Source organism: Felis catus, chromosome A2 (assembly GCF_018350175.1).
Source record: "Felis catus isolate Fca126 chromosome A2, F.catus_Fca126_mat1.0, whole genome shotgun sequence".
NCBI lineage: Eukaryota > Metazoa > Chordata > Mammalia > Carnivora > Felidae > Felis > Felis catus.
Genome location: NC_058369.1, coordinates 63,589,598 through 63,605,841, shown reverse-complemented (window position 1 = coordinate 63,605,841; position 16,244 = coordinate 63,589,598). Strand labels below are relative to the sequence as shown.

The following is a 16,244-nucleotide window of genomic DNA, read 5'->3' as shown; positions in this document are numbered from 1 at the left end:
TTTCTAAATTTGACAAGGCCAAGCTTGGGTTGGATCCACGCTGCCCTGTGATGGCTTTTTTCCCCACACACACAACATGAAATGACGGGCCAGCACAGCAGTCAGAGGGCAAATAGCACGTTCGGCACCAAGCTGACACCAGGCTTAGAGCAAGCGGTAAGAACCTGAGTCTGCTCTAAATTTACAAGACCTGGGGCGCCCAGATGGCACAGTCAGTTGAGCGTCCGACGCTTGATTTTGGCTCAGGTCATGGTCTCATGGTTCGTGAGGTCGAGCCCCACCCCGGCTTCTGTGCTGACAGTGCAAAGCCTGCTTGGGATTCTCTCTCTCTCTCTCTCCTCTTCTTTCTCTGCCCCTACCTCACTCCCAATCTCATTCTCTCAAAATAAATAAACTTTAAAAAAAGAATTTTAAAGACCTAAGTCTCCAAATGAAAAACCCTGAAATTACTGGGTTTATTGTCCCCCGAGGAGAAAACACAGGGTGTCAGGTGACAGAAGGAGCATGTTGGGGCCAGCAGCCTCCCCTCCCCGTCTCAGGCAGACCCAAGGGGGGAAGGGAGGCAGCTCCTTGGCTTATCAGTGGCTGCAGGAAGAACACACCAGATTGGGGCTGGGGCACCCAGGAGGGGCTGGGGGGGTGCAGGTTCCGTCCAGGGGGCATTAAAGCTGTGGTGCTCCAGAGGTGTGGGCGGATTGGGCAAACAAGGGGACAGCCTCCGATACGGAAGCTGAGTCTGCTCTGGTCAGGGAGGGAGAGACAAAGACGAAAAGGGGACACTCGAGGAACCCAGTGTGGCTGGCCTGGCCCTGGGGGGCTTTCCCCGTGGAGGTGAACCCCTGGCTTTCACCGTGAGGGGAGAAAGAGCAGCAAATGGAGACTGTCCAGCCACCCCCAGGTCAGGACAGGAGCAGTGTCGCCCCACACCACGTGTGCACCTACAGCAGGGCCCCCTTGCAGAAACAGCCGACTCTAGGGCCAGGCGGGGAAATGCGCTTCGGGCGCCCAGAGCACCTGGTGACGTCAGAACATAAGACACTGGAAGATCGTGGGGCTGTGTTAGGGCACAGAGTCAGCACGAAGGAGCGCCAGGGGCTAAAACTGGTAGGACCCCGGCACCCAAGCAAATTAGGATCGCAGCAAATTCTGGCTCACGGCATTCGGTGATCCTTACCGATACAAATAAACAAACACGGTGAAGAAAAGCATTCCGTTTCTGTCTAATGCCAACGAAAAAGATGCAGGATGAGTTACAGAACAAGAGAAACCACCACCTGACTGATGTCATGGTCGTAACTGTTTCAGGCCAGGAACATGGGGGGAGGGGCAAAGCAGCGGGATGAAGACTGAGAATTTAAAGAGTCTTCAGGGGGTGCCCGGGGGGCTCAGTTGGTTAAACGTCCAACTTCGGCTTGGGTCATGATTTCACAGTCTGTGAGTTCGAGCCCCACGTCGGGCTTGTGCTGACAGCTCGGAGCCTGGAGGCTGCTTCTGATTCTGTGTCTCCTCCTCTCTCTGCCCAGCTCATGCTCTGTCTCTGTCTCTCAATAATAAAATAAATGTTTTAAAAATTTTTTTTTAAATAAAGAGTCTTCAGGCGGGTGCCTGGGTGGCTCGGTCGGCTGAGCATCCAACTTCAGCTCAGGTCACGGTCTCATGGTTCGCGAACGAGCCCCGCATCAGGCTCTGTGCTGACAGCTCAGAGCCTTGAGCTGGTTTGGGATTCTCTGTCCCCCCACCCCTCTCTGTCTCTCTCTCTCTCTCCCTCTGCTCCTCCCCCATTCACATTCTCTCTCTCAAAACTAGATAAATAAACATATTTAAAAATTAGGGGCGCCTGGGTGGCGCAGTGGGTTAAGCGTCCGACTTCAGCCAGGTCACGATCTCGCGGTCCGTGAGTTCGAGCCCCGCGTCAGGCTCTGGGCTGATGGCTCGGAGCCTGGAGCCTGTTTCAGATTCTGTGTCTCCCTCTCTCTCTGCCCCTCCCCCATTCATGCTCTGTCTCTCTCTGTCCCAAAAATAAATAAACGTTGAAAAAAAAAATTTAAAAATCAAAAAAAAACGCACCACTAAGAATCACTCCATTTGCATGACATGAAAAGATTTTGCCTTGGCTTCCGAGCTGGCTGCAAAGGTACTTCCTGTGCACACCCAGGGGGCTCCAGCTCTCCCTGGTCCCCCACCATGCAAAGCAAACACACTCCACGCATGGTGGCTGTATGATCAGATTTGACATCTCAGCCTCACTGGCTTGGGGGTCTCTTTAGGGGCCATGAGTTACAAGGAATTTACTGCAGTTTAAAATGAAATCTGCTCAGGGTGCCTGGGTGGCTCAGTCGGTTAAGCGTCTGACTTCGGCTCGGGTCACGATCTCACGGTTCATGGGTTCGAGCCTCATGTCGGGTTCTGTGCTGACAGCTGGGAGCTTGGAGCCTGCTTCCGATTCTGTGTCTTCCTCTCTCTCTGACCCTCTCCCATGCACAGTCTCTCTCTCTCTCTCTCTCTCTCTCTCTCTCTCTCTCTCTCTCAAATATAAATAAACATTAAAAAAAGAAAAAGAAAAAGAAATCTGCTCTCTAGCTACAGAGTCAGGAGCATCCCTGGACAGGGCCCCATGCACCTGCTGTAAGTTGTCAGGCACCGCACAGGCGAACAAAGGGAAAGCACGTGCAGGGTGCTTATCCACGCTGACTGTGGATCGATAACAGACACAAGACAAGAAAGTCGATACTTGCCCGCTGTAAGGAGACAAAATTGGTGGAGATAGATATTTTATAGACTCCATCAAACAAAAGAAAGTTTTTAAAAGGCTTAATCTTTTTTCAATTTAAGATCCCGTTCTCAAACAAGCCCACATAGGCTGTAATATTCTATCTTGTTAAATTTGTATTTCAGATGGTTGTTTATGGTTGCCCTTAAGACAGATGGGTTCTTTTTGAGCACCTGCGTGTGTGCAAGAGAAAAGAAAGACACATGAGCCTCTAACCGATACCTGTTAGCACCTATTATGTGCAAAGCAGGTACTGAGTACGGCAGGTAGAAATCACTGTCCCAAGTAATTGTGCGACTGGTTCTGCTGCTTCCGGTTGGGCTTGTTTTTGGGGGATGAGCATCAAGGGGCCGGGTGGGGGGTGGGGGGATCTGGGGGAAAAACAAACAGCGGGTTGCAGAGAAGCAAGGTGCATGAAGGAATTACTCCCTGAAGCAGGCAGTAATGATGGACTCCCTCCGTATCCAGATTTTGGTGATGGTCCCACGACCCCATGCCTTTGCCAAAATTTACTGAGTGGGTTTTCCTATATGCAACTTCAAAAATAAAGACTGGAAAAGAAAACAGGACAAAGAGGAGACAGATTAAGAAATTTCCAAAAGGTGCATCAAGGGGTATAGATAAGAATATTTTGGGGGCACCCAGCTGGCTCAGATGATGGAGGGTGTGGATCTTGAGGTTGTGAGTTTGAGCTCCATATTGGGTGTAGAGATTACTCAGAAATAAAAATCTTTTTTTTTTATTTTTGTTTTTTTTAATTTTTTTTTTCAACGTTTATTTATTTGGGACAGAGAGAGACAGAGCATGAACGGGGGAGGGGCAGAGAGAGAGGGAGACACAGAATCGGAAACAGGCTCCAGGCTCCGAGCCATCAGCCCAGAGCCTGACGCGGGGCTCGAACTCACCGACCGCGAGATCGTGACCTGGCTGAAGTCGGACGCTCAACCGACTGCACCACCCAGGCACCCCTAAAAATCTTTAAAAAGAATATTTTGGAGAATAAAGGGAAATACAAATCAGAAATAGGAATATTTAGGGAATTAGCATAAAAAGAATTTTCAAGGACCGCCTGGCTGGCTCAGTGGCGGAGTGTGTGACTCCCGATATTGGGGTTATAAGTTCGAGCCCCAAATTGTGTGTAAAGATCACTTTAGAATCTTTAGGGGCGCCTGGGTGGCTCAGTCTGTTAAGTGTCCGACTTCCGCTCAGGTCGTGATCTCGCGGTTTGTGGGTTCGAGCCCCGCGTCGGGCTCTGTGCTGACAGTTCGGAGCCTGGAGCCTGCTTCGGATTCTGTGTCTCCCTCTCTCTGTCCCTCCCCCGCTCACACTCTGTCTCTCTCTGAAAAATAAACATTAAAATTTGAAAACCAAGAATTTCTAGAAGCTGTGCTGTGATTAAATACCTATAGATAACACTAAAAATACAGAAGGGCTAAAATACAGAAACGCTTACTTTCCGAATACCCCACAGCACGTGTATTCTGGATTTACATGCAGTGAAAGTGATGCAGAGAAGTCCTCACCTTTGCATGACTTCCTGCGGTTTGTCACCTGTTCTCAGGGTTATCGCATTATCTGATCCAAACAGAAACGGTGTTGAGAACGTTAGGGAAGAAATTTCTGTTTCATCGAGGAGAAGAATGGGGTTCCAGCCACACGCGGGCTGCTCCCCGACCCAGCTGCTCCCACCGCACTCAGGGCCTGCAGGACGAACTATATCCTGGAGGCTTTTTTTTTTTAATGTTTATTTATTTTGAGAGAGAAGAGTGAGGAGGGGAGGGGCAGAGAGAGACCCCCAAGCAGGCTTCCCACTGTGAATGCAGAACCCAATGCGGGGCTCGATCTAATGAACTGTGAGATCATGACCTGAACCAAAACAGAATCGGATGCTCAACAGACTGAGGTGCCCCAGGAAGCCTTTTAAACAGAAATTAGGCAGCCATAGAAGCAAAGGTTATGGGGAAATGGACACCGCTTAAGATCGGTATCATTAGTTGGGGTAACTCCTGTTACAAAGCGGCACAGGCCAGAAAATTTTAAACTTGACTTAAGATTCTGGGCATGGTGCCATGGGACTTCCTCCACAGTCTCCTCTCTCCAGGGTGGAGGACAGGGAAGGGGACAGACATCAGCCATGAAAGGAAGGACCCCCGGGCAGGGGAGGCCAGGCCAGGCTGTCAGTGAGTCAGGGTGTGGGAAGGAGGCACCCCCCCCCCCACACACACACACACAAAACCAGCTCACAGCCCCGGAGCCGTCCACGGGCGCAAATGCCCCAGGGGAACTCACCATCCAGGAGGGTGGCAGAAAGACCAACCAGCACCACCCAGCCCTCCAGCCCTTCCGAGGCTGGCTCCCTGGGCATTTCATGGGCATTTCAGGCTTTGCCAGGAGCCCCTTCCATCAACCCCACCCTGTGGCTCTCACAACTCCCAGGGACACATTTGGCCAATGGCCTGGAGAATGGATTCCAACCCGGGGCTCTGCGGTCCGGGTGCTGAGAAACTCCCTCGATTCAGTCCAAACCTTGGGGACTGCCCTGGGGGAGAGTCATCACCACCCCGGGGTGTAGGAAACTACGAGGACCTCGGTTTCCACTCCCACTAAACCCTGTCAGAAGGTGGGCATTCCTAATATGGAAGGCGTCCTGCATCAGCCAGGGGCAGCGGGTCCGCAGTGACAGAGGCTGCCTCACTGGCCCCTTGGGCCCCACAAGTGACAGCTTTCTGTGGCTCGTGTAAGTCAATTTCCCATTGATTTGTCTAGCTTTTACTAAAACCACACTTACAAAGGAGACGAGTGGCTTAAAGAAGATTCTGGCAGCTAAAACGAGCCCTATCAGCACGCACAAACAAGTAAAAGGCAGAGCTGACACCTTCTCTGCTCCAGAAGTCTCTGATTTAATCCAGGGCTGTGGCTGGAAATGCAGCTAGACCTGATCATTTGGCAGAAAAGGAAGGAGGGAGTGAGGGTGAGAGGGAGGGAGGGGAGGTAAGGATAGTGAGGAAGGGGTAGGGAGAAGAGGGGAAGAGGGTGGGGGGAGGAGGAAAAGGAGGGAGGGATGAAGGGAAGGGGAGGAGGGAGGGGAGGGGGAGGAGGAAGGGGAGGAAGGAGGGGAGGAAGATTGAGGGGAGGAAGAGGGAGGGAAGGAAAAGGGAAGGGAAGGAAGAGGGGAGGGGAGGAGGGGAGAGGAAGAGAGGAAGGGAGGAGGGAAGGAAGAGGCGAGGGAAGGAAGAGGGGAGGGGAGGGGAGGAGGGAGAGGAAGAGGGAGGGAAGGAAGAGGGGAGGAAGAGGGGAGGGAAGGAGGAGGGGAGGGAAGGAGGAGGGGAGGGAAGGAGGAGGGGAGGGGAGGAGAGGAAGGGAGGAGGGGAGGAAGAGGGGGGAAAGGAAGAGGGGAGGGGAGGAGGGAGGGAGGGAAGAGAGAAGGAAGGGAGGGACAGAAACACAAAGAAAAACACAGAAGAATTTTCTATATGGCTTTTCTCTAAACATACATAATGATTAACAAAACATTAAAGCTAAGCGTCCACACGGAACATACAGACCCCTCACCACTTTTCCCTGTGATGTCTGAATTCCTAAAACAGTCAAGCCAAGTGTTCCACAGAACCGCACTCTACCTAACGAGAACGGTCACAGGACGCGTCGGCTCTCCTACGTCACTGGCGACAGACGAGATGCCACTTCCACGAAGCTGGCTCTCCCTGCCATGTGTGTTCACCTGTGAGTATGCAAGTGTACAGAAGCTGACCATGAACGCTCGTTACAGCATCCGTAAGTGGGTTTGGTCCGAAAGGTGGGCCCATACTCCCGCATGCACCTGTGCCCTCTTCTCGGGGCAGAGAATCAGCTGAGCCTGAGGACCCCTCGGCCTCGAACAAGACACCAGGCATCTGGTAACCACCGCCCCCCCCAGCCCCGGGGAGCCCGGGGATGCTGGGCCACAGACCCGCACAGCAAGTCTGGGCTCCACGGGCCACGCCCCCACCTTACGATGCAAAGGAAATTATTGTCGGTAAATCTCCCCATGCTCATGTACAGCTGATGCCTTTCTTTCCCATTTCACTGAGAAAATAAAAGCGATTAGGAAAGACCAAAAAGAAAAAAAGAAAATTTTTTTTCCTTTTTTTAAAAAATATTTTTAATGTTTATTTATTTATTTATTTTTTGAGAGAGAAAGAGAGATGGAGAGCACAAGCAGGGCAGAGGCAGAGAGAGAGGGAGGCACAGAATCCAAAGCAGGGTCCAGGCTCTGAGCTGTCAGCACAGACCCCCTCAGATCATGACCTGAGCCCAAGTCGGATGTTAACCTCCCGAGCCATGCTGGCGCCCTTCTTTTTCCATTTCAAGCGACCCAAACCGTTAGGACGACTCTCAAAGGTGGTGGGTCCCTGTGCGTGCAGGAAAACAGTGACCGAAAAGTTCCCAACTATCACAACTACTAGCTCGCAGACACGGCAGCTGGCACGTTTCCCTGGAGCACGGATACGACTTCCTTCCATGACATTCCAAAGCTGTGACAATGATGTCACTCTCTGTGTTTCCACAGGCAGGAAGAACCTTTACCATTGCTGACAGGCTTGTTCTGAGCAGGAAGTGTTATGGCAAAGCCCTAGAATAACCAAGTAAGCCGCTGCAGTCATTCCATTTCAAAGATCAAAACCCCCAGCCTCACACGAGTAGAATGATGTACCCAAGGCCCTAGATATTGGAAGGAAAAGGATTTGGATTAGAACCGGCGGGGGCAGAGTTCACACCCTTTCCACTACGATGCTCTAGTCCCAGACGCTGGACGTATCTTTACAAGGGTCCTGCTCGCGGTTCATTTAGAATATATTGAGTTATACATACTACATATTTAAAATGCGGTAAATCGGGGCGCCTGGGTGGCGCAGTCGGTTAAGCGTCCGACTTCAGCCAGGTCACGATCTCGCGGTCCGTGAGTTCGAGCCCCGCGTCAGGCTCTGGGCTGATGGCTCAGAGCCTGGAGCCTGTTTCTGATTCTGTGTCTCCCTCTCTCTCTGCCCCTCCCCCGTTCATGCTCTGTCTCTCTCTGTCCTAAAAATAAATAAACGTTGAAAAAATAATAAAATAAAATAAAATAAAATAAAATAAAATAAAATGCGGTAAATCTTAGGGCACCTGGGCGGCTCAGTCGGTTAAGCGTCCGACTTCAGCTCAGGTCACGATCTCACAGTCTGTGAGTTCGAGCCCCGTGTCAGGCTCTGTGCTGACAGCTCGGTGTCTGGAGCCTGCTTCGGATTCTGTGTCTCCCTCTCTCTGCCCCTCCCCTGCTTATGCTCTGTCTCTCTCTGTCTCAAAAATAAATAAATATTAAAAAAAAATTTAAAAAAATACACGGTAAATCTTGTTACATTTTACCATCTTTTGTGACCATTTTATTCCAGACAAAAGTTGCTGCGGCCACTATCTACACTGATTCACACACACGTGGTCGCTGTTTCTGTCACGTTGCTAACCCAGCCCCCCGAATCCATTCCGAAACACAGCCCAAAGTTCAGGCTTTGACTTTCTTTTTTTCTTTCCTAAGTTTGCTTATTTATTTGGTGGGCAGTGGGGGGTGGGGGGGTGGGGAGGGAGGAGAGCAAAGGAGAGGCAGAGAGAGAGAGAGAGAGAGAGAGAGAGAGAGAGGATCCCAAGCAGGCTACATGCTCAGCACAGAGCCTGACACTGGGCTGGATCAGCCCCAGGACCCTGGGATCATGAGCTGAGCTGAAATCAAGAGTCAGAAGCTCAGCCTACTGAGCCCCTCCAGGCACCCCAGCTCCGACATTCTAGAAGTCACGATCTTTCAATTCTCGTGGTTCTGTAAGGTCTCTAATATTTCCGACTCTGAGTGCTGACTGCAAACCACAAACTTCATCAGCTCCTAGGACTATTCTTGCCTCACGAAGACAGAGGGCTCCGAGACTCTGCCCAGATTTCCCCTCTGCATCATGGATTTTCATTCTATATCTGCAGCACTTTCTATAGATAATAAATGAGGGGAAATCACAACTCAGCTGAGGCTCGCCGAGCTCCAGGCCCCAAAGCAAGGCTCGCCTTGGGTTCAGCTACACCCACGGCCATCCTGGAGGAAATGCCTGGGTCGGCCTCCCGCTGGTACAGAGAAACCACACTGAAAGGTGGACGTCAGCCGGCTCAGTCCCAAGTGACAGGAAGCGTAAGGAAAGTGACAGGAAAGTCCCAAGTGACTGGGGGGCAGCATGGGGCTCGCCAGGAGCCAGCAACATCCGTGAGCCTGACCTTCTGCACATCTCCTCCTCTGCCCAGGGTGGGGCCATGGGCTCCCAAACAGAAGCAGGTCCACGGAGAAAGTCAGGGGGTCTCCAGATGAGGAGACAAGGCAAGCCACCCCCCGACTACTGACAAGCGTTCAGACATGTAACGACTCCGGAGTAAAGACATCAGAGCTCTCAAATCTAAAAATGCGGATTTTCCCTAAAGAACGATAGTGACCCATGGGGCGTGCTCCGGTCCATATTGGCTTACGTGGTGTGTGGCACTGATCAGACCCTGGAAACAATAAATCGGTCATGTTCTCCGTCACGCGCCCTCCCCGCTGCCTTACCCCCGCCTCACCACCGACGCAGGGTGGCAAACCAAACGTAGTCAGTTAAAAGCGCACCCGACCAGCTGAACGTACCTCTTCCAGTGTGGCGTCTGAAATCCCGAAGCCGGTCAGATGCAGATGGTCGAGGTTCTGCTCCAGGGTCTGGAACAGCCCTTTGAAGCAGGCTCTGTCCGCATCCTTGGGAATGCCGTAGACCAGCTCAGCCCCGCTGCTGTCTTTGAGGAAGGCTTGAGGGATGTAGGTCTGGATCAGAGACGTGGCACGAGCGACGTGCTTCAGGTCATCGGTCTCCGGAGCAGAAGGCTGGCCGTCCCACAGAGGGGGCGAGAAAACGGCAAGGCTCGTTAATCCAAAAATACCGACTTTACGTCATCTGAGGTCACGTCTGAAATTCCAATTCAAAGCAGCGACGTCGAGAAATATCATTTAAGCCACGGGCATTTCTAGGACACGGTGTACTTCTTCTTTTTATTTATTTAAGTTTATTTTATTTTTGAGAGAGAGAGAGAGAGAGAGAGAGAATCCCAAGCAGTCTCCACGCCATCAGTGCATAGCCCGACATGGGGCTCAAACTCACAAACCATAAGATCATGAGCTGAGCAGAAACCAAGAGTTGGATGTGTAACCGACCAAGCCACCCAGGCTCCCCTGTACTTCTTTTTAAAAATAAATCTCTGGTGGTAATTCCAACAAGGTGAGACCCGCACGCCCATCTTGGCAGTGGTCACCAGGCTCCTCGGACAGGCCTGGGGAGGGCTATACGCACATGGGCCCCCTGAGCCTGGGGACAATCCTAGCAAGGGGACTACAGGATACAGGGCTGGGTCTTCTTAAAGGGGAGACAAGGATCCAACCACGGAGGGAAGGAGGCACCTTGGGACAGCAAGATACTTTACCCAAGTCAGAGAGGAAGCAGGAACCTTGACTCAGGGCCCACAGCCCCTGCATCCCAACCCCACAGCCACCTCTGCCAGGCTTCGGTTGACAGGACCTCTGAAATGTACCTTTTACCCCGGAGGCCCCTCACTACATTACCATAAAGCTTTAGCCTCCAAAAAGAACAGTCACTGTCAGAAAAATACTTCCAGGGGCGCCTGGGTGGCTCAGTCACTTAAGTGTCCAACTTCGGCTCAGGTCATGATCTCACAGTTCATGGGTTTGAGCCCAGTGTGGGGCTCTGTGCTGACAGTTCAGAGCCTGGAGCCTGCTTCAGATTCTGTGTCTCCCCATCTCTCTGCCCCTCCCCTGCTCACTCTCTGTCTCTCTCTTGCTCTCAACTCTCAAAAATAAATAAACATTTAAAAAAATAAGAAGAAAAATACTTGTAGAGCATCTGGGCTACGATACTGCCTGGCCAGACCCAGCGGATGCTGTTACCAATCAGGTGCTTTTGAGACTCATCTGATGCCTCTGTCAGTGCAAATGCACTGGGGTCACAGGGGCTAATTGCTCCGCTCAGCCCTGGGGGATTTCTTCTGGCATCCGGGCCGCTGTGCACAGAGACTTCCACTCAATTACCGACTCCCTCTCCAGTCCACCCATGACACGGTAAGTCCCTGTCCGGGGCCACCAGGAAACGCTGTCTGCAGCTCAGTGGCCCCCTTCCCCGACCACCAGGAGCCCACAACAGACCCCCACCCTGCCGGCTCCTGAGCATGCTGTGCACACACCACAGTGACCATGTTTTCGTTCTCAGGTACACCCTTTCCTCCACATGTACCGAGACCCCAAGGCCCTCAGGCCTCCCTTCATAGGACAGCAGCATTACGGGCAACACTGGACTCAGAATCAATATTCGTTCAGTTGATTTGAGTCCAAAGTGTAAAACTCTGTCACAGGATGGCCAAATTTGTCTCCTCTGCCCCACACAGGAAGGGCATTTCTCCCGCATACCTAGGTCACTGTGCGTCATACCTGCTTGCTGAGCGTCAGGCTGAGTCCCTGGCCGTAGGCCTGGGTCAAGCAGAAGGGGGGACCGCAGCAGCGGAGCCGGCCATGCTGCAGGAGGGCCACACGGTCACCGAGCGCCTCAGCCTCATCCAGGTGGTGGGTCGTGAAGATGACGGTCCGACCTGCGTCCCAAGGCAGGGGCGTCAGAACGGGCACCAGGAAGGCCCCCAGGGGATCCCAGACACGATTGAAAGCCCATCACTAATTTTTTGACGTTTGTTTTTATTTAATGTTTATTTTTGAGACAGAGAGAGACAGAGCTTGAGCAGGGGAGGGGCAGAGAGAGAGAGAGAGACAGACAGACAGACAGACAGACAGAATCTGAAGCAGGCTCCAGGCTCCGAGCTCTCAGCACAGAGCCGGACGCGGGGATCAAACCCACGAACCGTGAGACCATGACCTGAGCCGAAGTTGAACGCTCAAGCAACTGAGCCACCCAGGAGCCCTGATTTGATGTTTTTTAATAAAGCAGAAAGATGAAAAGACTAGTCTCCCCAATTCATTAAATAAATAAATAAATAGATAGATAGATAGATAGATAGATAGATAGATAAAGGCATCCAAAAGGAAACCATGAAATGTAGACCCCAGCGCAACAGGTGGGTGCCGTGACCACCCTCACCACAGCTGTGTCCCAAAGATCAAGGCCAACCTCCCATCCAGAGGTCCTTCGAGGTTACTAAAAATTGCTCAGTCCCTGATCTGGGATTCGGGGCCGGTTAGACCCTGGGATTAGTGCAACCTACACTTGGGGTGATGCATTCCCACACCAGACAATGGTCTAAAAATAAACGTCAAACAGAACTTACATTCCAAAAAAAATAAAAGTATATTAAGTCCAGAGATATTGATTATTGACCCAGGATGGTCTCTCAGGGGATAAGAAGACACACCCCCCAAACTGCAAAGCATTACTTTATAAGATGCTGCTTTCCTGTCTCTCATGGATTCCGTGGTATGTTCCATGCCCCTCCTTCCAAAAGTGGTATCCCCCACCTCCACCTCCTCTTGTCTATTTTAAATTTGTCTTTTTTTTTTTTAACATTTATTCATTTTTGAGAAACAAGAGACACAGATCGTGAGCAAGAGAGAGGCAGAGAGAGAGGGAGACACAGAATCCAAACCAGGCTCCAGGCTCCGAGCTGTCAGCACAGAGCCCGACGTGAGGCTCGAACTCACGGACCGCGAGATCATGACCTGAGCCGAGGTCTGGCGCTCAACCAACTGAGCCACCCAGGTGCCCCTCATGTGCTTTTATTCTTAAAAAAAAAAAAATTGTTTAAATGTTTTATTCAGTTTGAGAGAGAGAGAGAGAGAGAGAGAGAGAGAGAGAGAGTATGAGCAGGGGAGGGGCAGAGAGAGAGGGAGACACAGCATCCGAAGCAGGCTCCAGGGCCCAAGCTGTCAGCACAGAGCCCGAAGCAGGGCTCGATCCCACAGACTGTGAGATCATGACCTGAACCAAAGTCTGATGCTTAATCTACTGAGCCATCCAGGCGCCCCTCCTCTTGTCTATTTTAATGATAGTAACGACAAGCTCACTGACCGAGCACCCAAGGACCTGATATGGAGCCACACGCTTTCGTCCACAGTACACTTACTTCTCCCAAAACCCTACACGCGGAAACACTCACACACACAGGAATGTGATCGTTTCTCCAGGGTCATGTGCAGCGAGAGTGTGAGTCGGAGAATTAGGTAGTTCCATGCTAATTTCTTCCGGGCATCCTGTCCTTCCTCATTCTTCCAAGGGAGCCCAGGAAGGCAGGGAACATGCGGATAAAGCCCCAGGCCAACCGAGCCCTGCAGGCGCTGGTGTGCAGGCAGAAAAGCCTCTTTCTACTCAGCAGGGAACAACTGTTTTTGTTCAGTCCTTACATCTGCTTCACAAAGCTACAGCACGGTCACCCGGGAGTGTGGGGCTCTTTCCAGAATCAGCGATCCATTCTGATTCCTGAGCACATGTTTTCCTAGAGGGACCACCTAACTCAGCTGCTTACTTACCTCTCACTACCCTGAGTCAGAGCGGCCCTCCTTTGAGACGAAACAGCCAGCCCTCTGGGTCTCCTTTTTGGAGACAGAAATCACTGCTCGCCGACCAAGGACAGTGAGAAAACAAGTAAGTTATAACAACGGGATGGGACATTCTATCGCATCGGCTTTCTGTCCAGAGATACCGTTGTGTTCATGACTCAACCCTGGAAGATTCCATCTCTAGTTTTTAAAGTGCGGGAGAACAGCAGCCTTGCTAGCTGATGCATACCGCAACTCACGCTTTCGGGGACGATGGAAGCTGTGTGCTGGTCGGCTGCTCGCACATCTTCTTCATCAGCCCCAACTCAGGAGTGGCAGGGAAATGACTTAGTGCAGTTTAAACCAGCCTTATCTCGGGGAGCCTGGGGGCTCAGGCGTTTGAGCGTCCGACTTCGGTTCTGGTCAATATCTCACAGTTCGTGAGTTCGAGCCCCGTGTTGGGCTCTGTGCTGACAGCTCAGAGCCTGGAGCCTGTTTCGGGTTCTGTGTCTCCCTCTCTCTCTGCCCCTCCCCCATTCATGCTCTGTCTCTCTCTCAACACTAAATGAATATTAATAAATTAATTAATTAGCTTATCTCTGTTTCCTCCTTCCCTTAAGTGGGGCTCAGGGTCTCTGGCACAGAGGTTCAGGGGCTCCCATTTTATGGGCAAGGGTCAAGATCTCTTGTGCTGTGGTCTCCGGATGACCCTGGGAGCTTAGGCGAGGCCCAGAAAGGGTCAGGTCTGAGCACAGAGCATTCCCTGATCTCTGGGCCTCTGCCCTGCTGACGCAGTCATAATCTCTGACAAACGTGTCTCCCCCTCAGTGCCAAAGCCTGGCACCCGTGAATGTGTGGGATGTGGACCATGGGCACCTCCCTGGCCCCAGCGCTCTGTTGGGCCTCCAGAACAGCAGTGAGGCTGCAGGAGGTCAGATGAGCCCAAGCCACTGACACAGCCTCACCCCCCTCTAGGGTCACCCCTGATGGTACAGCCCCACCCCCCTCCCAGGTCACCCCCTGGTGGTGGTACAGCCCCACCCCATCCCAGGCCCACACCCAGAAGGGAACAGAAAGCCACCATCTATCTGCTCATTCCGTTTCCCTGCTTCTTCTCTGTCTTCTGCATCCACACCCCCCCCCCCCCCCACGTTTCTGGAACCAAAAGGAACAGGATTGTTATTTCACGTTTCCTTAGTGCCATCTTCCTCCCTGAGCCCAGCCTTAGGATGAAGTATCTTTCCTTCCTGAGGAGACACGTGATGGCCTGGGTCCTCTGGGCACGGCCCTCTGAGTGCTAAGAATACAGGGCTTCTTTCTGGTTCCTTCTCTGTGTCTTTCCTTTTTTTTTTTTTAATTGGTTTATTTATTTTGAGAGAGAATGCAAGCGAGTGGGGGTGGGGCAGAGAGAGAGAGAGAGACGCAGAATCCCAAGCAGGCTCCAGGCCCCGAGCCATCAGCACAGAGCCTGACACGGGGCTGGAACCCACGAACCGTGAGATCATGACCCGAGCCGAAGTCGGACGCTTCAGCGCCTGAGCCCCCCCAGGTGCCCCCGCTCTGTGTATTTCTTAAGCAGCAAATCCTAATCCTCCCCAGGGAGGAGAAGGCTCAGGTCAAGTCAGGTCTTGTACTCAAAAGGGAAGAGAGAAAAGCAAAGCAGAGTTTCTCCAGACTCCATAGTCACAAGCTAAGTCACCCTGTTCCCCCTGCTTCCTTCCCGACTGGGGTGTTTCTGTGTGAAACACCAGGGCAATGCTCCGAGGCTGTCAGGATCACAGAAGGAGTCCGAAGTGGGGAGTGAGTATCTGCCCATCCCACGCCCTAAACTGGAAACCCAGGACAAAACAGGTGATACAGGGACCCCTCAGCCCGGAGTCCCCAGCCACCCGGGCTCCCCGAGCCCCCTCTATAGCTGTGAGCAAACCCCATGCCCATCTCTGCGTACCCCAGTTTCCTCACCCAAGGAAAGGAGGGCTCATTCTACGTCACAGCAAGGACACCTGCTCTAATCACCTAGGATTCCACGATGGCACACAATTCAGAGGAGCTCAATTTTCTTTTTATAGAGAGAGAGAGACAGAGCAGGTGGGGGAGGAGAGGGACAGAGACAGAATCCCAAGGCAGGCTCTACGCCCAGTGCAGAGCCCGACGCAGGGTTCCATCCCACAACCTGGGATCATGACTTGAGCCAAAATCAAGAGTTGGTCGTTCAACCGACTAAGCCCCCCAGGCGCCCCGAGAGGAGTACAGTCCTCACTGAAATCACATACAGCCTGCATTGATAACCCCATCGTGAAGTCAGTTGGGAAGATGGGACTCAAAGGAAGTGATCCCAGGCACTACAGAGACGCCGTATCACAGACAGATCTCTGTCGGCTCTCGTGACAGCTGCTTCTTCTGGAAAAGGTCATGTGTCCCCCCGGGGGGGACGACCCGGCCCCTCACAGAAGAAGGCCTTCCTTGCTCTGCCCGCGCCACAGCGTCCCTGGAAGACAGCGCCACGGCCCCGTTCCTACCTTCTCGGTACTTGAGGAGAATGTCCCAGATGCCGCGGCGGGAGCAGGGGTCCACCCCGCTGGTCGGCTCGTCCAGAACCACGGTCCCCGACGCACCGATGAAGGCAATGCCGATGGCCAGCTTCCTCTTCATGCCTCCGGAGAGCACGCGGGTCTGTTTGTGCCGATGCAGCGTTAACTCCACGTCCCGCAGGGTTCTGAAACAAGAGCGGAGCCCTCACTCTTCCCCCTCGACACCTCGCAGCTCCACTGCGGACGGCACCCCACAAACGAGGACGAGCAAGGACGCGGAGGAGGCCTGGAAGCGTCGTGCGCTCCAGAGTCCGGACGCGGAGGCACCGGCCTTCCTGAGGCTCCGGGGAAATCACGCCCGACGGGCCCCATGCGAGGCCTGCCC

General features: G+C 52.6%; 1 protein-coding gene across 1 annotated transcript in view; it reads right to left on the bottom strand.

The window, feature by feature from the left end:
• ABCA13 (ATP binding cassette subfamily A member 13) overlaps positions 1 to 16,244 on the bottom strand; it is a 396,806-nt gene that overhangs the window by 185,246 nt on the left and 195,316 nt on the right. The window contains exons 39-41 of the mRNA XM_045052108.1: positions 15,848 to 16,044; positions 11,280 to 11,437; positions 9,438 to 9,668 (exon numbers count right to left, since the gene is read on the bottom strand). Coding sequence (XP_044908043.1) covers positions 9,438 to 9,668; positions 11,280 to 11,437; positions 15,848 to 16,044 — 586 coding nt within the window. The remainder of the gene's footprint in view (positions 1 to 9,437; positions 9,669 to 11,279; positions 11,438 to 15,847; positions 16,045 to 16,244) is intronic.